Below are 22,869 nucleotides of genomic sequence, written 5' to 3'. Positions count from 1 at the left end.
TTGTGCTTATAGTGTCTTGCACACCATCAGAATGGTCCAGAATGCTTCACAGTCAGTGCAGTCACAGTGGCAAATTTGTGCAGAATCTGCAGGTTCCAGAAGCCGCAGTTAAACCTTTGGTTGAGAGATAAATATTGGCCAGGAGACATGGGGAACTTCCTCTATTCCTCTTCAACAGAGTGCCCTGGGACCTTTGTCAAGTGTGAGAGCAGACCAGGCCTCAGTTTAATGTCTCACCTCCGACAGTACAGTATTGCATTGGAGTGTCACCCTCGATTATGTGCTGGTGTGTGAGTTTCTGGTGGGGGGATGTTGAACCCTCACAACTGCCTGACTCCGAGTATTCTCGTTGTGTTACCACTGACTCTGTCTGGTGGAGCACGTTGGAACTTCTTCTGGTATCGTTTGAAGTTAATATTCTAGCCAGTATGGAGCCCGGGTCTAGTACCTCCTCAAAGTGAAGTCACATTTAGAGTCACTCCTGGAGTCAAATCCTGAAGTGATATTGGTTGGGATTTTACTGCAGCAGATGGTGACGTGGGCCCAAAATCTCACTAGTGTCAGAAAACAAGAATCTCTCCGGCAATATCTCGTTTTCAGATTTTCTCCGCTCCCCCACCGGTGACCTGATGAGGTTCCCCGACCTTAAATAAATTATATTGTTATTGAAGGGCTTCCCCACTGTACGTTCTTACATTGGGATCTTCCCCCTCATCGACGTGGCGGGGGTGCTGGGGGCAGTTGCCCGTGTGCCTGGGGGGGCTGTTCCTGATATTTAAAATTGGAGATTCCCGGCATTGCCAACCTTTTACAGCCCACCCTGTCAGCATGACATCGTGGGCCACGCCTCCAAACTCTTTTTGCACAGCGTGCTGCACAGTGTGATGAGAAAAGTCGGCTGCACAGCCGGGGGGGGCTGCACAGCCGGGGGGGCTGCACAGCCGGGGGGGTCCGCACAGCCGGGGGGGGCTGCACAGCCGGGGGGATCCACAGCCGGGGGGGCTGCACAGCCGGGGGGGCTGCACAGCCGGGGGGGTCCACAGCCGGGGGGGCTGCACAGCGGGGGGCGCTGGTTTTCCTGCCTTAGCCAGAATTCTGTGCAGAAATGGGAAAATCCCACCCATAGTTAACTTGCAACCTTGGCAGCTGTTTTGTCCTATTGAGTGACTAGCCAGAGTAAACCTTTCCTTTGAGCATTAACGCACTGACTTGTATCTGTTTCCTTCCCAGGATGTGATAAAGGCCTTAGAAAGTCATAAACAAATATTCCACCAGATCCACAGGGCAGGATCTGTGAATGGGATTCTCATCCCGGCCGATCAGCTAGCAGATGCTGCAGAACGGTGAGCACAGGATCAATTTGGCACCTTGGGTAAACCTTGGTCAATCCAATGGCTGGAAGCCTGGTTAATTTCTGGGAATCTTAAACTTGTCTTTTCAGTGACTGTGACCTTTTATGTGTACATTTCTCGCAACCTGAGTGGGCTGAAAATGAATGGATGTTATATACTGAGGGACTGGTGCAATTCCTGGAGTGTCTTTGTGGAATTTGACATTTTGGCCCAGTGCTGTGGCTGATTTAGAGATTCTACAAATGGACACTGGGTGAATATGTGGTGACAGCGAACTGAGGCCCTCTGAAGAAAGGAAGACGAGATCTTGTATTGCACCTTGTAGATCCTCAATGTGTCTCAAAGTCGGATGACCAATGACACTCTTGAAGTGTAATCTCTGTTGTAACAAAGTCAAACGTAGCAGCCAATTTGCACCAAGTAAGATCCCACAACAGCAATGCAATAACAGGCTGATAACCTTTTAAAAAAAAATTTAGAGTGCCCAATTCATTTTTTCCAATTACACGGCAATTTGGCGTGACCAATCCACCAACCCTGCATATGTTTGGGTTGTGGGGGTGAAACCCACGCAAACACGGGGAGAATGCGCGAACTCCACACGGACAGTGACCCAGAGCCGGGATCGAACCTGGGACCTCGGCACCGTGAGCCAGCTGTGCCAACCACAGTGCCACGGTGTTGCCCTCCAGGCTGATAACCTGAGGGATGAATGTTGACTCAACCAAACAATGTTGCACCTAGATAATAGTCAGTTTTTAATTGGTTTTATCCTTTGCGGTATCAGCACCAGTGTAAATTGGAAACCGCGTTACTCTCTGATGTAGACAGCCCACGCAGCTTTCTGGTGGCACCGTCCTACCTCTAGCACTGGGTAGATCTTCCTGTCGACTGGCTGCGCTCACCTCTCAATCTACAGGCTGTGGGCTCAAACTCCAATCCAAAGACTTGAGGATAAAATATAGACTGGTACTCCCGTGTAATAATGAGGGAACTGTCCCAGGTAGCACAGTGGGCTAAAGAGCTGGCTTGTAATGCAGAATAAGGCCAGCAGCGCATGTTTAATTCCCGTACCAGCCTCCCTGAACTGGCACCGGAATGTGGCGACTAGGGGCTTTTCACAGTAACTTCATTGAAGCCTACTTGTGACAATAAGCGATTATTATTATTTTCAAATGAAACATTAAACTGAGTCCCCGTCCACCCTCTCGGAAAGAGGTGAAAGATCCCATGGCACTATTTTGAAGAAAAGGATTGCCCCCACTGCTCACCGCCTCCTGCTCTGGTCTCCTGGTCAATATTTATCTTCTCACACAAGATCACAAAATTAGACCTATCATTACCACATAGCGGTTTGTGGGATCTTCCTGTGTGCAAATTATCTGCTGCGTTTCCTACATTACAACAGCGACTACACCTCAAAATGTACCTAATTGGCTGTAAGGTCACAAAAGGCACTATATAAATGCAATGTTTCTTACTTTTTCCTTTCTTTAAGGGTACAGTGAATGGCTCACCTACATGCGCCTGTACTGTTGCCTGTGGTCAGTCAGTTCCTCGCATTAACCTCACGTTCAATTCCTCCTTCCAGGTTTGATTTCATTGCGACTGCATCCAAGCTCCATTTAACACGGTTGGACTTCCTAGAGTTGAAGTATCGTCTTCTGGCATTTCTGGTCCTCGCTGAAACCAAACTTAAATCGTGGATCATCAAATATGGCAGGAAAGAAGCAGTTCAACATCTCCTCCAAAGTTATATTGTGAGGAACATTTCAGTGAAATTATGTAATCAGGAATATTTCAGTGAAATTATGTTTTTAGAGGCCATTGTGGACATTTTTTTGTGGTTACTTGAAAGAGTTACTTTACTTTAAAAACAAAGGATAAAGTGGTAACGGTGATTATAACCTCAAAACCAATAAAGTTTACAAAGTACTAATATAAAATAGGCAGTACTTAAATGTTAGGCACTGTATCAAATATAGATACATATCAGTAATTAGTATTTAAAACATGAAATAGTACAGTCTTCTTATACAGTCAGTTAATAGATAGTAAAAATCTAGAAGCATTGTACAGTCACAAGTCTAGTCACACACAATTGCAAAACTCAACTCCAATATTTTTTTATAATAAATTTAGAGTACCCGATTCATTTTTTCCAATTAAGGGGCAATTTAGCGTGTTCAATCCACCTATCTTGCACATCTTTGGGTTGTGGGGGCGAAACCCATGCAAACACGGGGAGAATGTGCAAACTCCACATGGACAGTGACCCAGAGCCGGGATTGAACGAGGGACCTCGGCGCCGTGAGACTGCAGTGCTAACCCACTGCGCCACCATGCTGCCCTCTCAACTCCAATATAATGAATGCATTGAACCAAATGCAATTGCTTTATTCCCCCAAAATACTACAGATTAAAACTAATTTAATGACGAACACAGTCATTGTTATTCTCTCCTCCTTATACATTCCTTCTAACTTTCCGTTGCTTGATAACACACAATTACAATAAGGTTTTATTGTGTACCAAGATGTAGGCTTGCCCACTTAACCTTGACAGCTGAGGAATTAAGTATAACAGGGGCGTCTTTGGCAGTTGATCTGTAATTAACTCACTCGTATGTTACCTCTATGCTTGTCTAAAAATCCTATGATGCCTTTCTGTGCCAACATGAAGCTAAGCAGAGTCACATGTTAACAAATACTAAAGTCCTCTATTGGTTATAGTTTAAAAATATAATATACTATTAGGTTGATCGATTAATATAAATTGATTATGTGTAAACTAAACTAAAGCTAATCATTAAACATCACTTTCGCTACAATATATCAGTGAAATTTTATAATCAAGAGTATATCAGTGAAATTATATAATTAGGAATATTCATGGAAATTATATAATCAGGAATATTTTAGTGAAATTATAAAATCAGGAATAGTTCAGTGAAATTATATAATCAGGAATATTTATTTTTAAAAATAAATTTAGAGTACCCAATTATTTTTTTCCAATTTAGGGGCAATTTAGAGTAGCCAATTCACCTACCCTGCACATCTTTGGGTTGTGGGGGTGAAACCCACGCAGACACGGGGAGAATGTGCAAACTCCACACGGACAGTGACCCGGGGCCGGGATTGAACCGAGATTCTCAGTGCCGTGAAGCGGTGCTAACCACTGTGCCACCTTGCCGCCCCGGTAATCAGGAATAGTTCAGTGAAATGATATAATCTGGAATATTTCAGTTAGATTATATAATCAGGAATAATTCAACGAGATTATATAATCAGGAATATTTCAGTTAAAGATTACTGTGTAGATCATATTTCATTGATATTATATTAAGGGAGGAGGTATTGTGATGCAATGGGTGCCATCCCTGTTTCTGAATCAGAGTCTCCAGGTCCCCCCGTCCCTCCATCCCCCCCCAGTACCCGTAACCCCATAACCTAACCTGCACATCCCTGGACACTAAGTGGCAATTTATCATGGCTAATCCACCTAATCCACACATCTTTGGACTTTGGGAGGAAACCGGAACAACCGAAGGAAACCCATGTACAAACGGGGAGAACATACAGACTCCACACTGTCACCCATGGCTGGAATTGAACCCGGGCCCCTGGCGCTGGGAGGCAGCAGTGCATGCCACTGTGCCGCCCTCCAGGACTTGATGGCCACCAAAGGTTCACGATGCAACCAAACAGGCCTCAAGCAACTTGTAAGTACTTCAAATACGCCTACAGAATAGGGGCAGAGCCTTCTGGTCAGCCATCCTTGGGGCCGAGTGGCGCCCCTGAAGCTATAGCTTCTATGGCGACCACAGGCATCCTGTTCTGGGAAAAGAACAGAAAGGGAAAGGACATATGGACATACTTTGTCTGCCTCTTGTGCCACTAGGCATGGGAAGAGAAAAGAAGAAAACAAAGATTATGTTAAGGAATATTGCAGTTTCCCACACGTACTGTAACATTGCTAATGACAGTACCATTGGGTAAGCAATCAATAAGTTATATAAAGCTCTGGTTAGATACTATCTAAATAAATGTGCACTACACCTCATGAACGATACATTCAAAGAGGGTGCATTTTAGGTTCACCACTTTGATATTGGGGCTAAAAATGACAGGTTGCATAATTTAGCTTGTATCCTTGAGTATAGAAGATTGAAAGCTGATCTATTCAGTTCTTTTAAACTGTCAAAGGATTTGATAGGTTAGATAGAGAGAAATTATTTTCTCTTGTGGGGGGAGGGTTGTGGGGTGTCGAGAGTAAGGGGCATAACCTTAATATTAGGGGTTGGTTGTTCAGGGGTGATGTCAGGCAACACTCCTTCATACAAACGGTCTTGGAAATCTAGATCACTCTCCCACAAAAAGCTATTGAGATTCTCCAGAACCGAAACCTAAACCCCACATCCTTCCCTTTATGTTCTCTCTTGAGATAAAGGCAACAAACTATTGGTTATGTTTATAATTACTTTTAGTTCCGACAAGCATTTAGTGATTTGTGTGCGGGACACCCAAATCTTGTTGACGTCTTTGTTCTTTCTCTGCAGGCATTTGTCGAGGGCAACAAGTTTTTTGGACACTATGAGGTCACCTTTCAATCCCTGAAGCAGGCGGCTGACGCATACTTGAAAGTTGAGGACTCAGGTAACCAACTGCTTGTTAATGCCGACTCCCTTCCCATGCTGGATGAATGACCTGGTGACTGGCACCCTCGCCCGACTTCCCTGCTCCACTGATCAGGATCTTAACCTATTATTTCTGTTCCTGTAGCTGAAGAGAGAGAGAACATCAACAAGTTCCTGACCGACTCGTTGGTGCAGTGGCGCAATCTGTCTGTGGAGGTGCGCAGTGTCAGGAGCATGCTGGAAGAGGTGGTTACTAACTGGGACAAGTACAGCAGTACAGTGACAGGCCTACAGGCCTGGCTGGAAGATGCAGAGAAGATGCTGAATCAACCAGAACTCGCCAAGAAGGTAACACTTGACGAGAGGACGTTAGTAAAATCTGCCAAGCTCTAATTGAGATTGCCATTGTAGAATGTGGAGACTTCCAGTATAATTTTTCTTTTAAACAACCTAAAGATCAGGGCCACGAGAAAGTGGACTGGTAAAAGGGCATGAAAATAGAAAATGCCGAATAAACTCAGAAGGTCTGGCACATCTATGGAGAGAAACAGGGTTGGTTTCAGATCTAATTGATCCTTCTACAGGGGGATAGGGACAATAATGAGCTGCAGTAGGGAAAATAGTGAGTCAGCGTGGGACAATTAGCTGGGGTGGAGAAATACTAAGTGGGAAGAGTCCATGGTGAGCTAGCATTGGGTAAGAGTTACCATCAGATCAGTCATGATCTTAGTGAATGGAAGAGCAAGTTCAAGGGTACGAGTGGCCTGTTTCTGCACCTAATTCATAAGAAAAGTACATATAAGAGTGAGTCAATGTGGTGTTAATAGTGAGTGAATGTAGGTTAATGATGAATTGCTATTAGGAAACTAGTGAGCGGATATAAAGCAATAATAAGCTCGTGTTGAGGTAACGGCGAGTTCATGTAAAGGTTATAGTGATATAGGGATCAGTAAAAATTGACCCGTTGGGCACATTGAGGTGCGTGTTAGATGTACTTCATGCTGGAATGTTCAAGTTGATGTCCGCAAGTGAAGAGTTGAGATGATTTTGGCATTTGGGAGGGATTCAAGATCAGGTGGGGTAAGTCAACTCACAGCATACTTTGTATTTCGATTCAAATAACAATACAGCAAAAATTAAGAACTTTATCTGAACAGTAATCTTCTAGGGATGAAGTTTAGTTCACCCAAAATTAGTCAAACCAACTCAAAAGATTGATTCAAATCCAAGTCACGTTCAGTGCCAACTGAGTTTCACATTAGTTTGAAAAACACTGACGAGAAACTAACCACAGCCCACATTGAACTAATCGCCGTGGTGCATTTCTGCTAAATGCGCCCATTTGTGGGTCTTCTGAGCCTCTTCAAATAAAACTTCTTTTTAGATGCAGAGATACCGACAGACGCTTTTAAAAAAAATTCTGAATATTAACAAATATTGAATTTCTCAAGATATTGTTTAGAATGCAGCAGTGAAGCAAATAAATGTTTATTTTTAAAGTCGTTACACTTATTTAAAATCAGATGTTAAGATCCGGGACCGGATCCCAACATTTGTTAGGATACCAGACAAGAACACCAAACAGTTTTTAAAAATTTATAAAACTGTGAGGAAAGGATACTTCACCACAAGAGTGATGATTCTGACCAATAGATATCTTTTATGTTGAAACAAACTTTAATTTAAATGCAGAATCAACCACATTAATATCAAAGAAATAGCTTTACAATTAACGGTTAAACAGTTCTTAAACATAAGGAAAAACTTGCTTACTATCTATACTGTTACTAACTCCAATTAAGCAACCCAATACAGTTCAAATGTCACTCATAAATAAAGTTAATGGGCAGCACGCTGGCACAGTGGTTAGCATTGCTGCCTCACGGCGCCGAGGTCCCAGGTTCGATCCCGGCTCTGGGTCACTGTCCGTGTGGAGTTTGCACATTCTCCCCGTGTTTGCGTGGGTTTCGCTCCCACAGTCCAAAAAGATGTGCAGATTAGGTGGATTGACCACACTAAATTGCCCCTTAATTGGAAAAAATGAATTGGGTACACTGAAATTTTAAAATTAATAAATAAATAAAGTTAACAAAACAGGTTTACTTGCTTATCTGTGGAGACCTTTGGAGAGATGGAGAGACCTTTTTCAGGAACAACCTGAATATCCTTCTGTCTTGTCAGACTCTTCTGATGAAGGTGACAGCATTTGGCAACATTGCTTTTCAGCAGACTGCAAAACCACAGACAGACCTAGTTCTTCCTATTAATTATATCATCTGTATCCCACTATGATGCTCCATCACCTACTTAGCTAGGGCTAATACAATTCCTCTTAAAGTATCTACTCTCCAAGGAATCTCCAGCAATCATAACAATGTCCCACTAGGCATTTCTCTGTAAACAAGTAAATGGTTAAAATTAACAATTACCACATCTTTTACGACCTCTTAATTGCAGCTTTAGTAGACACACAGGGTGTTCACATCGGCGGGAAATGCTGATTCCACGCCGACACATGCGTTTCCTGGCAACAAGGGGTGCTGTCACCGGGAAATCCCGTTGACATCGGCAGGGTCGGTAGATCCTGCTGGCGGGCTGTCTCCGTTATTGAAAAACACGCGGCGGGGTGGTCGGTAAATCCTGCCCACAGTCTGGATACTTTAACCTAGTTCTGGTTATGCAGTCCTGGTTATTGTGTGCAGTTCTGGTCATTGTGTGCAGTTCTGGTCACCTCATTATAGGAATGATGTGGAAGCATTGGAAAGGGTGCAAAGGAGATTTACCAGGATGCTGCCTGGTTTGCAGGATAGGTCTTATGAGGAAAGGATGAGGGAGCTAGGGCTTTTCTCTTTGGAGCAGAGGAGGATGAGAGGCGACTTAATAGAGATTTATAAGATAATGAGGGGGACAGATAGAGTGGACGTTCAGAGACTATTTCCTCGGGTGGATGTAGCTGTTACAAGGGGGCATAACTATAAGATTCAGGGTGGGAGATATAGGAGGGATGTCCGAGGTAGGTTCTTTACTCAGAGCGTGGTTAGGATGTGGAATGGACTGCCTGCTGTGATAGTGGAGTCGGACACTTTAGGAACTTTCAAGCGGTTATTGGATAGGCACATGGAGCACACCAGAATGACAGGGAGTGGGATAGGTTGATCTTGGTTTCGGACAATGCTCGGCACAACATCGAGGGCCGAAGGGTCTGTTCTGTGCTGTACTGTTCTATGTTCTATGTTCTTTAATAATATCACTGCAACAAATATATTCCTTAATTCAGGCTTTTAAAAAAGCCTTACTGCAATAGATGTAAGGTACAATATATATCCCAATCTCATATTCATTACACGGGTCACTCACAGGTTTATTAAAAATGCTAATTTTTTTGTGAAAAACTAACTTCCAGCCTAATTAATTAACAGCTCTAGGTTACCAATCATGACTATACTGAGGGATATTTTTAGCGGCAAAACAAATAGACAATTACCTTCTGAAAAGCTGCTCGGATATGCTGCTTCATGGTAGATTTTGTGTTTGTGGTTATGCAAATGAGTTCAATCAGAAACTTATACCACAGCTTATCTTTGAAAAATAGACGTAATTATCAGCGCAATTTACGCCGAATTGTCAATTTGTGCCCAAAGCGGAAACTCAAGCCCGATTAAAGAAAACTGGAGCACTGTACGGATCACTCAGCACCACCTCAATGCTCTTTAGATAGGGAATGTCTTTGGAGTGCAGCCATTGTTGTTATGCAGTGGCCATTTGATGCATAGTAAGATTCCATAAACGGTGTGTTGATGAAATGTCGATTAATCTGCTTTTGGTGGTGGTTGATGATAGAATGTTGGCTGAGGGCAAAGGTGAGAACTCTTTTTGCTTTTCTCCAAATGAGTACCTTGAGCTCTTTAACACCCTCCTCCATCACACTGACAGGAGCTCAGTGTGTTTCTTCAGGTGGAGAGTACCTATGCATATGCAGCACTTCCTCGCTCACGAGTGGCTGCGTAAAATTAAGGCCAATGGCTGGAGCACTGGAGTGGAACACTTTAACTCCCAAGTCCCAGCACCTTGAGCCAAGGTGACATTTTAAGAAGGTTACACGGTGGATCAATCGTTGTTGCCTGCGTTTTACACAAATGGTGAAGTTGTGTCGCTGGATAGTTTCCTCATCAAAAGCAGTTGCTGATGTTTAACATTCAATGTTCCCTTCTTAAATTACTTACATTTTGTGTTTGAAGGACTTCTTCCGACACCTCCCTCACTGGATCCAACAGCACTCTGTCATGAACGACGCGGGAAATTTCCTCATTGAGACATGCGATGAGTTGGTCTCTCGCGACCTCAAACAGCAGCTACTCTTACTCAACGGACGTTGGCGGGAGCTCTTCGTCAAAGTGAAACATGTAGGTTGTCCTGGGTCCCATCGTTCCTTCTTATAAGGTTGAATATAATAGAGAATCCTGGCAGCTGCCAGTGCTCAGTGATCTGGATAAGAGCTGCGAAAAGTGTACACACCGGTGACAGGAGCAGGTTACTGGCCATATAATAATAATAATCTTTATTGTCACAAGGAGGCTTACATTAACACTGCAATAAAGTTACTGTGAAAAGCCCCTAGTTGCCACATTCTGGTCCCTGTTCGGGTACACAGGGAGAATTCAGAATGTCCAATTCACCTAACAGCACGTCTTTCAGGACTTGTGCTAAGTCGCTGTGCACAGAATGGAGACGTTACCATTATTCTTTTGTGGCTGCCATTGGGAAGGCCAGCAATTATTCTCCATCCCCAGTCTGCCCTAGAAGATGAAAGTGGTTATCCTTCCTGCGACTGTATTCCCTTTTACACCTCGGTGGTTTGCTGGGTCACTTCAATTCACAGGCGCGTTATGGAATCACGTGTATGGCTCCAATCCATGCTTGCGACACGGGTTCACAGTGGTTAGCACTGCTGCCTCACAGCTCCAGGGCCCCGGGTTCAATTCCGGCCTAGGGTGACGGTCTGTGTAGAGTTTGCACTTTCTCCCCATGTCTGGATTTCCTCCCGGTGCTCTGGTTTCCTCCCACAGTCCAAAGATGTGCACATTTGGTGGACTGGCCATGATAAATTGCCCCTTAGTATCCAAAGATCAGGTGGGGTTACAGGGATAGGGCGGTGGAGTGGGCCAAGGTAGGATGCCCTTCAGAGGATCGGTGTAGACTTGATGAGCCGAATGGCCTCCTTCTGCATTGTAGTAATTCTAATTCTATGTTCCCTGAAAAAAGGTAGTTGGATTTTCACAACGGAATTCAAGGGAGAAAATCATGTGCTTCCCACCAAAAGGCGCTCTGAGAAATGATTAGATATCGCTGTTCAATCAGAATACTTCAGTGGCAACCATTTTGTTTTGATTAATGGATGCCACTGTTTAATTATACAGCAGGTAATCATTAAACACAATTCTTTATTGTATGTTAATACCCTCTATGTCCACAGTGCTGAATTATATCTTCCAGCAGCTTGTATTTAAGTAAAGGCGCAGAGAAATTATTTCGTAAGTTTTTGCACATCAAAGGGATTAAACGTCTTTAGAGCCTCCAACCTACCTGGCTAGGAGGTGGTACTGTATCCTGCAGGATGGGTTGTTTCAATCGCTCAAGCTATGGCAACGATGTGTTTCTGTTTGCAGTATGCACGGGCTGATGAGGTGGACAAACTAAAGAAGGAGTACCTGGATGGAGTATCTGCTTTGAAGAGCTTCGTGGAGACAGCCAACGAGAAACAAAATGCCCCGGTGGACGTGTCTTTCCTCAACGTCAAGACCTGCGTGCAAGATATAGAGGTACCAGAATGTTTGGCCGAACGGGTGGGACAGATTTTCGACTTGGCACCTGGGTGTAAAATTGCATTCCAGCTGGCCTGTTGGGTGATTCCACGATGTCGGTTTTACACCCCGGGCCCCTCCTGAAAATCTAACACATGTGGTGAGTGGAAGATTGTCAGGATGAGAGCCAGAGTAGGAGAAACAACTTTATGCTGAGATAAATGTTCAATGCAGTGTTATTTTGTGTGACAGGTTGCGTTGAGAATATTGAGGTAACATTTTTTAAATGGGTGGTGAGTAAAGAGATATTGAGGAAGAATATCTCTCAAAAGCAATTTCTATGAAACAATTCTATGATCAACATATTCGGAGAGAATGTGTTGGTGTGTGTATGTATACTTGTGTTGTGTGTATGCTCAAAATATCATGTATACATCTATGTATGTATATGTGGTGGGGAGGGATAACATTAACTTCAGTGGTATAACACAGCGAGGGGACATTTTGAATAGGTACAGAAAATCCCAGGGTGGGATTTTTCAGCCCTTCCCACCGGCAGGATCTTATGGTCCCGCTGAAGGTGATCCCCTCGCGGCAGGTTCCCGCATGAAGGGACAGGTGAGCCACGCAAAAATGAGGTGGACGTTGGCAAAACCAGACGATCCCGCTGGTGGCCAATGGTGTGTCGCTGGAACACACGCCACAGGAGACCGGAAAGCCCTGGCTCCAATGTTGACCATCTGGGCGCCTGCTCAATGCAAGTCATCAATGAAAGTTTGGTGGTTACTATTGTTGATGCATGGATATGAAGACTTTATACAAGTGGTGCTAATGGTGACACTGCTGTAACGTGCAGTAAGCTGAACCACAGCGATTCTTTGAAGCACACGGACAGTCCTCTGTCATAGGCCTTGCTTCACTGGCTTTAGTTTCTGGATGACCTTGTTGGATTGTTGTTTGTGTTTCTGTTGTGCTGTGCAGGTTATAAAGCAAAAGGTGCCAATAATGGAAGCTCAGTACAAACTGGTCTCCAAGACAGCCCAGCAGCTAACAAAGGACACGCCCCAGGATGAAGTAACACAGATGCTGGCCACAATGTCGACTGTTAAGGATCAGCTGATAAAAGTAAGAATCAGCCTTCGAACTAGGCGGGGGTCAGAAACCTGAACTGGAATCATAATAGAATTGTTACAACACAGAAGAAGGCCATTCGGCCCATCACATCCATAGGAGCAGTTCTTGTCCTGCCACTCCCCATGTCCCTCCACATTCCTTCTCTTCTAGCTATTTAGAAAAATGTACTTCACAGAAAGAAGCCACTCTGTCCATTGTGTCTGTGCCGCCCGAAATACGAGCCACTCAACCTCATCCTGCTTTCCAGCATTTGATGCGCAGCCCTGCAGGTTACAGCACTTGAGGTGCAAATTCAGATATCTTTTAAATGGGGTGAGGGTTTCTGCCTCTACTACGCTTTCAGGCAGTGACTTCCAGACGGCCACAACCCTCAGATGCCCTTCTAATCTTTCTACCAATCGCTTTACATCTATGCCCCCGAGTCACTGACCTCTCTGCTGAAGTAAACAGGCCCTTTCCATCCACGCAATCCAGGCCCCTCACGATCTTGTACACCTCAATCAAATTTCCCCTCAGCCTCCTTTGTTCCAAGGAAGCCCATCAAATCACTCCTCTTCGATGCCTAGTTAGGTTAGCATGGTCAGAAGTGTGTCCGCCCTTAGAGTTCTGTACCAGACTGGAAAAGACCAATGTGTCTGTCTGACCAGTGTGGCCTTCGGCTCAGTGTGGACTGTCAGGCCTACGTGTCCATGTAAGCATGGACTGTTTGAGTGGACTCATCAATGTGACCTATCTGAATTATTGTGATCCCAATCTCAGGCGGCAATCTCCTATTACTAAACTTTCCTAGTCACTCCAAGACACACCACTACCTACATCCCAGTGCAGTGCATCCCAGACAGTGCAGCACTTCCTAAGTACTGCACTACCAACAGTGCAACACTCCCTCAGTCGTACACCCCAGCCAATGCAACATTCCCTCAGTATTGACCCTCTAATCATGCAGCACTCCCTCAGTACTGACCCCCTGACAGAGCAGTACTCCCTCAGTGCTGACCCTCTGACTGTGCACCACTCCCTCAGTAATGACCCTCAGACCATGCAGCACTCCCTCAATACTGACCCTCTGACTGTGCACCACTCCCTCAGACTGACCCTCTGACCGTGCAGCACTCCCTCAGTACCCCTCATAATTTTGTAGACCTCTATCAGGTCGCCCCTCAACCTCCTTCGTTCCAGTGAGAACAAACCGAGTTAATTCACCCGCTCCTCATAGCTAATGCCCTCCATACCAGGCAACATTCTGGTAAATCTCTTCTGCACCCTCTCTAAAGCCTCCACATCCTTCTGGTAGTGTGGTGACCAGAATTGAACACTATACTCCAAGTGTGGCCTAACTAAGGTTCTATACTGCTGCAACATGACTTGCCAATTCTTATACTCAATGCCCCGGCCAATGAAGGCAAGCATGCCGTATGCCTTCTTGACTACCTTCTCCACCTGTGTTGCCCCTTTCAGTGACCTGTGGACCTGTACTCCTAGATCTCTTTGACTTTCAATACTCTTGAGGGTTCTACCATTCACTGTATATTCCCTACCTGCATTCGACCTTCCAAAATGCATTACCTCACATTTGTCCGGATTAAACTCCATCTGCCATCTCTCCGCCCAAGTCTCCAAACAATCTAAATCCTGCTGTATCCTCTGACAGTCCTCATCGCTATCCGCAATTCCACCAACCTTTGTGTCGCCTGCAAACTTACTAATCACACCAGTTACATTTTCCTCCAAATCATTTATCCCAGGTTCGATTCCCAGCTTGGGTCATTGTCTGTGCGGAGTCTGCACATTCTCCCCGTGTCTGTGTGGGTTTCCTCCGGGTGCTCCGATTTCCTCCCACAGTCCAAAGATGTGCAGGTTAGGTGGATTGGGCACGCTAAATTGCCCTTAGCAACCAAAAAAGATTGGGTGGGGTTACTGGGTTACGGGGATGGGGTGGCGGTGTGTGCTTGGGTGGGGTGCTCTTTCCAAGGGTCGGCGCAGACTCGATGGGCCGAATGGCCTCCTTCTGCACTGTAAATTCTATTTTAAAAAATCCCAGATGTGGAAGGGACAGTGTCCAAACTTACCCTACTAATAGAAATGTTCTGTAAGCTGTTTGATTTTGAAGCTTTGCCTGGCTGATGCCTGACCTCTGCTGTGTTTGCACAGGTTCGAGAGCGCTGCCAGTGTCTGCTGCTGGAAGCTGAGCAGTTGCTGGCTCCGCTCGACGAGCTGGAGAAGCACATCACGGCATTCTTTGAACCGCTGAGCAGAGCCAATCAGATCACCTCGCCTGCAGAAGCTGAGGGTCACTCTATGGACAGTTTCAAGATGAGACATCAGGTTAGTTGAGATCCTTCTTCAGCATGGCAGAGTTTGATGACAGCATCGTGGAACTAAAGCCTCTGTTCCTTTTATTCCCCCCACCTCTGTAGGAATTGACAACTTGCCAAGACAAATGCAAGAAAGCCATGGCCGCAGCCGAGAGGGATATGCAGACAATTCAGAAACTGCTGACAGCCAGCAAAGTGCTGAGACACTTGGATTCCTCTGCCCTTCAGAAGAAACTCCTTCAGATTCAAACAGCATTCCAGGTGGCTCCCCATTGTCTCTACCCCGAACCGTGTTCAAATCTTCACCTGCTCTGTACAGAGTGACACCGAGAGAGCGTGGGCAGGATCCTCCGTCCCTCCGCACCCGTTTTATGGTGCGGCGCTCCCCCGCCGGCAGTGCGGTTCTCTGTCCCGGCAGCAGGCCAATAGGGTTTCCCATTGTGGACACCCCCACGCCGTCGGAAAATCCGCGGGCGTGAGTGCGCTGCCGGCGAAGTGGAGGATCCCGCCGACGGAGAATTCAGCCCCATGTCTTTACTTACCGCGAATGCAAATTCTTGCAATCTTAGAATTATAGCACCATGCACAATTTGGGGAAGCCGTGGCGTAGTGGCAATATCACTGGACTAGTAATCTATGTAAATCCAGGTTAATGCTCCGGGGACGCAGCTTCATATCTCATCAAGGCAGCTGAATTTTAAATTCAGTTAATAAATTGGGAATATAAAGCTAATTTCAATCACTGAAAAATGGTGACCATGACGACTATCATCGGTTGTCAGAAAAACCCAGCTGGTTCACTAATGTCCTTTTAGAGAAGGAATCTGCTGTCCTTATCTGGTCTGGCCTATATGTGACCCCAGACACACAGCAATGTGGTTGACCCTATGCCCTTTCCAATGGCCCAGCAAGCTACTCAGTTCAAAGGCAATTAGGAATGGGCAACAAATTCTGGCCTTGCCAGCGATGCTCACGTCTCAGAAAACATTATAAAAATTACAGCCCGAAACAGGCCATTCCTTTTATTGTGCCTGTGCCAGCTCTTTGTTCAAGCTATCAAATTATTTCTAATGTCCCATTCTCTCATCACAGACCCTCTATCAATCTGAAACTAATCCCACTGTTCCCTGCAGCCCTGTATTGGTCTCAAATCAATCCCTCTGCGTTCTTCTCTGCCCATAGCTCTGTATTGATCTCAAATTAATCCCACTGCCCTATTCTGTCTCCAAGGCTGATGCACAGGGCTAAATCGCTGGCTTTGAAAGCAGACCAAGGCAGGCCAGCAGCACGATTCAATTTCCGTACCAGCCTCCCCGAACAGGCGCCGGAATGTGGCGACTAGGGGCTTTTCACAGTAACTTCATTTGAAGCCTACTTGTGACAATAAGCGATTTTCATTTCATTTCATTTTATGAATCTAAAACCAATGACACTGTCCAGTTCGCCCCCCATAGCCCAGCATTGATCTTAAAATAATCCCACTATTCCATACTCCCTGTATCAATTTCAAACCAATCCCACTGGTCTGCACTCTCCCCATATCCCTGTATCAATCTAAAACCATGGGCAAAATTCTCCGTAATCGGCGCGATGTCCGCCGACCGGCGCCAAAAACGGCGCAAATCAGTCCAGCATCGCGCCGCCCCAAAGGTGCGGAATCCTCCGCATCTTGAGCGGCCGAGCCCTAACCTTGAGGGGCTAGTCCCGCGCCGGACTGATTTCCGCCCCGCCAGCTGGCGGGAAAGGCCATTGGTGCCCCGCCAGCTGGCACGGAAATGACATTGCCGGGCGGCGCATGCGCGGGCTGCTCACGGTATTCCCGCGCATGCGCAGTGGAGGGGGTCTCTTCCGCCTCCGCCATGGTGGAGACCATGACGAAGGCGGAAGGAAAAGAGTGCCCCCACGGCACAGGCCCGCCCGCGGATCGGTGGGCCCCGATCGCGGGCCAGGCCACTGTGGGGGCACCCCGCGGGACTTCGGCCCGTCCGGGCCGGAGAATCTCCGGGGGGGGGGGCCCGCCAACCGGCGCGGCGCGATTCCTGCCCCCGCCGAATATCCGGTGCCGGAGAATTCGGCAACCGGCGGGGGCGGGATTCATGCCAGCCCCCGGCGATTCTCCGACCCGGCGGGGGGGGGGTAGGAGAATCCTGCCCCTGACAAGCTGAATGGAGGGAAAAGCGAGGAATTCCCAGTGAATGAGCTGGCACAGCAGGCCAATTTATACCATTCCCACTGTCCCATTCTCTCGCCCCCAGCCCTGTGTCAATCTAAAACCAATCCCCCAAAATATTAGAATCATTATTTTATTTTTAAAAATGAATTTAGAGTACCCAATTAATTTTTCCAATTAAGGGGCAATTTAGCGTGGCCAATCCACCTACCCTGCACATCTTTGGGTTGTGGGGGCGAAACCCACGCAAACACGGGGAGAATGTGCAAACTCCACACGGACAGTGACCCAGAGCCGGAATCGATCCTGGGATCTCGGCGCCGTGAGGCAGCAATGCTAACTACTGCTCCACCGTGCTGCCCAGAATCATTATTAAGGATAAAATAACAGTGCATTTGGAAAGTTATAATCTGATCTTAGAATCTCTTCAGTGCAGAAGGAGACATTTTGGCCCATCGAGTCTGCACTGACCCTGCAAAAGAGCACCCATCCAGGCCCATTGTCCCATCCTATCCCCACAACCCCATTTAACCTGCATATCAAGGGGCAATTCAGCATGGCCAATCCACCTAACCTGCACATCTTTGGACTGTGGGAGGAAACTGGAGCACCCGGAGAAAATCCATGCAAACTTGGGGAGAATGTGCAAACTCCACAGACAGTCCCCGGGTCCCTGGTACTGTGAGGCATGAGTGGTAACCACTGTGCCACCAAGCCACCCGTCTGCACGGTTTCATGAAGGGGAATCATGTCTGACAAATTTACAAGAGTTCTTTGAAGAGGTACCAGCCAGAGGAGATGGAGGAGAACCAATCTGAGGGACAGTTTTAAATTGACAAATCTTAATCTATGAACAAAGAACAAAGAACAAAGAAATGTACAGCACAGGAGCAGGCCCTTTGGCCCTCCAAGCCCGTGCCGACCACGCTGCCCGACTAAACTACAATCTTCTACACTTCCTGGGTCCGTATCCCTCTATTCCCATCCTATTGATGTATTTGTCAAGATGCCCCTTAAATGTCACTATCGTCCCTGCTTCCAACACCTCCTCCGGTAGCGAGTTCCAGGCACCCACTACCCTCTGTGTAAAAAACTTGCCTCGTACATCTACTCTAAACCTTGCCACGTTCCAGTGAGAACAAACCGAGTTTATTCAACCGCTCCTCATAGCTAATGCCCTCCATACCAGGCAACATCCTGGTAAATCTCTTCTGCACCCTCTCTAAAGCCTCCACATCCTTCTGGTAGTGTGGCGACCAGAATTGAACACTATACTCCAAGTGTGGCCTAACTAAGGTTCTATACAGCTGCAACATGACTTGCCAATTCTTTTGATGTTTCATCTCGAGGAAATAGTCATGCCTCTTGCTGTTAAGGGAATTAAAATGGACGGCTAGGTTGAAACAAGCTATACCCATGTATAATTTATCGTGAAGCACTGAGACTGCAGCTCAGTTCCAGGACGTGATACACCCAGGGCTTAGACATTGTAGCTTATTATGTGGCCCAGCCCTTTGATGCTCTGTTGCTTTGTACCTAGACCACATTCCAACGTACATATCACTGCAGACAAAATGCATTCCTGCTCGTGAAACACTTGTAATATAGGTCAGATTTTAAAAATCAGTAAGTGCTCATCACTGGCAAGGAGCTTCCGGGAACACTAATCAGAATATCGGACATGGAATCTGTCAGGTCACGGTGTTACCATGTCCTATATTTAGGTTACCGCTCCCAGGGCAGGACGTTCTATACAGGGAGCTGCCAATTTGCAGCATATAGCCTCACATATAACAGAGGGAAGGAGGAATGTTAAAACTTGTCACAAGGGTGAACCATGGGGAGATGGTGGTGTGGTGGTAATGTCATTGGATTAATGATGCAGAGTGCCCAGGCTAATACCCTGGGGACACCGATTCAAATTCCACCACGGCAGCTGGTGGAATTTAAATTCAATTAATCAAATGTGGAATTAAGAGCTTGTCTCAGTGACGACGAACGTGAAACTATCATCAATTGTTATAAAAACCCTTCTGGTTCACCAATGTCCCTTAGGGAAGGAAATCTGCCATCCTTACCTGATTTGGCTAACACGAGACTTCAGAGCCACAGCAATGTGGTTGACTCTTAAATGCCTTCTGAAATGGCCGAGCAAGCCACCTTTGATGCAGAGAAAAGGAAACGTAAAACGTCCCAAGGCATTTCACATGTGCATAATCGGCAAATCTGACACAGAAGGAAATAGTAGGCAGCAGACCCAATACCATATTTTAAAATTAATTTTCACAGGATGTGGGCTTTGCTGGCGAGGCCAGCATTTGTTGCCCATCCCTAATTGCCTTTGAGAAGGTGGTGGCCTGCAGCTTTCTTGAACCACTGCAGCCCTTGAGGTGTAGGTACACCCATTGTGCTGTTCCAGGATTTGGACCCAGCCGCAGTGAAGGAACGGCAATATATTTACAAGTCAGGGTGGTGAGTGACTTGGAGGGGAACCTCCAGGCGGTGGGGTTTGCAGGTATCTGCTGCCCTAGTCCTTCTAGATAGTAGTGGTCGTGCATTTGGAAGGTGCTGCCTAGTTCCTGGCGAAAAGGCGAGTTACTGCAGTGCATCTTGTAGATGGTGCACATGGCTATCACTGTGTGTCGGTGGTGGAGGGAGTGAAAAGTCAAAGAGGTAGGTTTTAAGGATTGTCTCAAGGGGGGTAAGAGAGATACAGAGGTTTAGGGAGGGCTTTCATTGATGCTTAAGAGACCAGATTTGAAGGAATGCAGATATTGTGCAGGATTATAGAGCTGGAGCAGGCTGCAAAGATAGAAAGGGTAATGCCAAAGAGGGATTTGATCATTGCAAATTTAAAAATTGACGCATTGTTTGCTGCTGGCCAGGAGTTGTTTCTCTTGAGAAGGGTTCACGTTACAAAATCAAGGATACTCTTCAGGGTTTCCCATTGTGGTGCTCCCATTGGCTGAAGCTCCCCCAGAAGGGTACAACCATGATATATCTTCCCTCCAACTCACGCAGAGCAGCAGCTGTTTACAATTAGTCAAGAGAATTGAACACAAAGGGCAGAATTCTCCAGCCCCTCCCCCATGATGTAGGTGGCTCATCATTGACCCCTGGCGTGCTTCCTGGTCCTGGTCCTGCTGAAGTCAATGGCAATTTACATTCCTCACCTGTGCCACCAATCCCACCCAAAATCTGTGCCAACGATCCACTAAGGCAGTGCTGCACTGTCAGAGATGCAGTTTATTCGGATTGGATGTGAAACTGAGGCCCTGTCTGCCCCTTCAGGTGAGGGTAAAAGATCCCTGGCATTATTGGAAGTAGAACAGTCATGTCCTGACATAGATTCGTCACTCAACCAATATATAAAATGGGTGATTTGACCATTTATTTCTTGCTATTTTAAATGAAAAAGCTTGTATTATCCAGAGTCTTTGACAACTCGGAACATCCCAAGGTGCTTCGTATGAATTAGGAGCAGGAGGAGGCCCTTGAGTTGCTCCACCATTCAATAAGATCATAGATGATCTGACCGATTGTAACCTCAACCCCACATTCCTGCCGAACCCCCCAATGTCCTTTCACCCCCTCGTTAATAATCTATCCACCGCTGCCTTAAAAATATTCAAAGACTCTGCTTCCACTGCCTTTTGAGGAAGAGAGTTCCACAGACTCACAACCCTCTGAAGGAAAAAACCTCTCCTCATTTTTGCCTTAAATGTGCGACCCCTTATTTTTAAACAGTGACCGTTAGTTCTAGATTCTTCCCCAAGAGGAAACATCCTTTCCACATCCAGCCTGTCAATACCCCTCAGGATCTTAAAGGTTTCCTTTAACTTGAAATTAAAGATATATTTGTTAATATAATCTTTAATAATTAGAAATTTATCGATCTCTGTCTTGGAAATACTCAATGACTGAGCCCCACTGCCAATATAGTGAAAAGCGGATGTATACAATCCCAACTCTATTGAAAGAAGGAATTCTCCTAATGTTCCTCATCCGATATTTGAAAAGGATAGTCTGGCGGTGATCACAATGCCCTTTGTGAGAGCTTGCTGTGCATAAATTGGTTGCCGTTTTTCCTGCGTTCCAACAGTGACTACACTTTAAAAGTATCTCATTGGATGCAAAGCACTTTGCAACGTTTTGAGATCATGAAAGGAGCGCGAGCAATGAGAATTTTTATTCCTTTCTAAACTTCCACATTGCACTCTTGTTTCCCAACAGGACATGGTTCAACAAGGAGCTGAGTGGAGGAAGTGCATGGAAACAAATAACAGTCTGCTGAAAAGGTTTGAGGATTGCAGGAAGGAGCTGGAAGTGATCCTGCAGTCAGCCCAGACGGCCATGATGGAGGAGGGGAACCCTGAGCGGCTTTTGGCGAGACACACGGTGAGAGTAGGACACCTCGGATGAAGCTGACCATAAGGGCGGGCGGGCGGGCCCTCTCTTTCCCCCTTCACCGCCTCATCCGAGACACAGAGTGTGCTCAAATACCCTGAAGCTGGGAGAACATTGCGACAGTAGGGGGGGTGGTCATTGACATGAAATGCTAACCTTACTTCCCTTTTTCTTCACAGTGCTGCTTGTTTCACTGAGCTCTTCAAGCACTTTTTGCTCCTATTTAAGATTCCCAGCTTTGACAATACTTTACTTTCAAGACCGGGAGCTCCACCCATCAGGACCCCACCTCAAGAGCAACCCCTAATTTGTTTTGCCCCATAACACTTTGGGTTCTTGCATGTTTATCTCTATATATGTCTGATAGATGAGACTCCATGTTGGGAGTTTTCCAATTGGAAAATTTATCCAACAATTTTCCCATCTGGTCTTGTTCTGTGTCCTACATTCTGACTTCGCTTGATCCAGTTATTAATTACCAAGGACAGAGGATCAAAAACTGAAAAGAACTCTTAAACCTCTAGTTAGCAGCTGAGCCAGTGATGATGCTTATCCATGTCCATGGCAGCCAGGTGAAACAAAGAACAAAGAAATGTACAGCACAGGAACAGGCCCTTCGGCCCTCCAAGCCCGTGCCGACCATGCTGCCCGACTAAACTACAATCTTCTACACTTCCTGGGTCCGTATCCTTCTATTCCCATCCTATTCATGTATTTGTCAAGATGCCCCTTAAATGTCACTATCGTCCCTGCTTCCACTACCTCCTCCGGTAGCGAGTTCCAGGCACCCACTACCCTCTGCGTAAAAAACTTGCCTCGTACACCTACTCTAAACCTTGCCCCTCGCACCTTAAACCTATGCCCCCTAGTAATTGACCCCTCTACCCTGGGGAAAAGCCTCTGACTATCCACACTACGAGTGACTTGTTGCTGAGTAAGCATTATACAAATGTCAGTTAAACCGTTGAACAAAATCATTAACTGGATATAAATACTGATAGCAATAATGGTACATGATCATTTGGTCTATCAGAGCTGCCTGGGTTTTTAT

General features: G+C 46.0%; 1 protein-coding gene across 13 annotated transcripts in view; it reads left to right on the top strand.

Annotated features, from left to right (window-relative positions):
- syne1b (spectrin repeat containing, nuclear envelope 1b) overlaps nucleotides 1-22,869 on the top strand; it is a 669,902-nt gene that overhangs the window by 106,398 nt on the left and 540,635 nt on the right. For all 13 annotated transcript variants that reach the window (XM_072505314.1, XM_072505250.1, XM_072505295.1 and 10 more), the window contains 10 exons: nucleotides 1,231-1,343; nucleotides 2,944-3,112; nucleotides 5,914-6,010; nucleotides 6,137-6,339; nucleotides 10,230-10,394; nucleotides 11,658-11,810; nucleotides 12,774-12,917; nucleotides 15,078-15,251; nucleotides 15,344-15,502; nucleotides 21,645-21,809. In XM_072505314.1, coding sequence (XP_072361415.1) covers nucleotides 1,231-1,343; nucleotides 2,944-3,112; nucleotides 5,914-6,010; nucleotides 6,137-6,339; nucleotides 10,230-10,394; nucleotides 11,658-11,810; nucleotides 12,774-12,917; nucleotides 15,078-15,251; nucleotides 15,344-15,502; nucleotides 21,645-21,809 — 1,542 coding nt within the window. The remainder of the gene's footprint in view (nucleotides 1-1,230; nucleotides 1,344-2,943; nucleotides 3,113-5,913; nucleotides 6,011-6,136; nucleotides 6,340-10,229; nucleotides 10,395-11,657; nucleotides 11,811-12,773; nucleotides 12,918-15,077; nucleotides 15,252-15,343; nucleotides 15,503-21,644; nucleotides 21,810-22,869) is intronic.

Source organism: Scyliorhinus torazame, chromosome 1 (assembly GCF_047496885.1).
Source record: "Scyliorhinus torazame isolate Kashiwa2021f chromosome 1, sScyTor2.1, whole genome shotgun sequence".
In the NCBI taxonomy this organism is placed as follows: Eukaryota; Metazoa; Chordata; class Chondrichthyes; order Carcharhiniformes; family Scyliorhinidae; genus Scyliorhinus; species Scyliorhinus torazame.
This window is presented reverse-complemented; position numbering and strand designations above follow the sequence as displayed.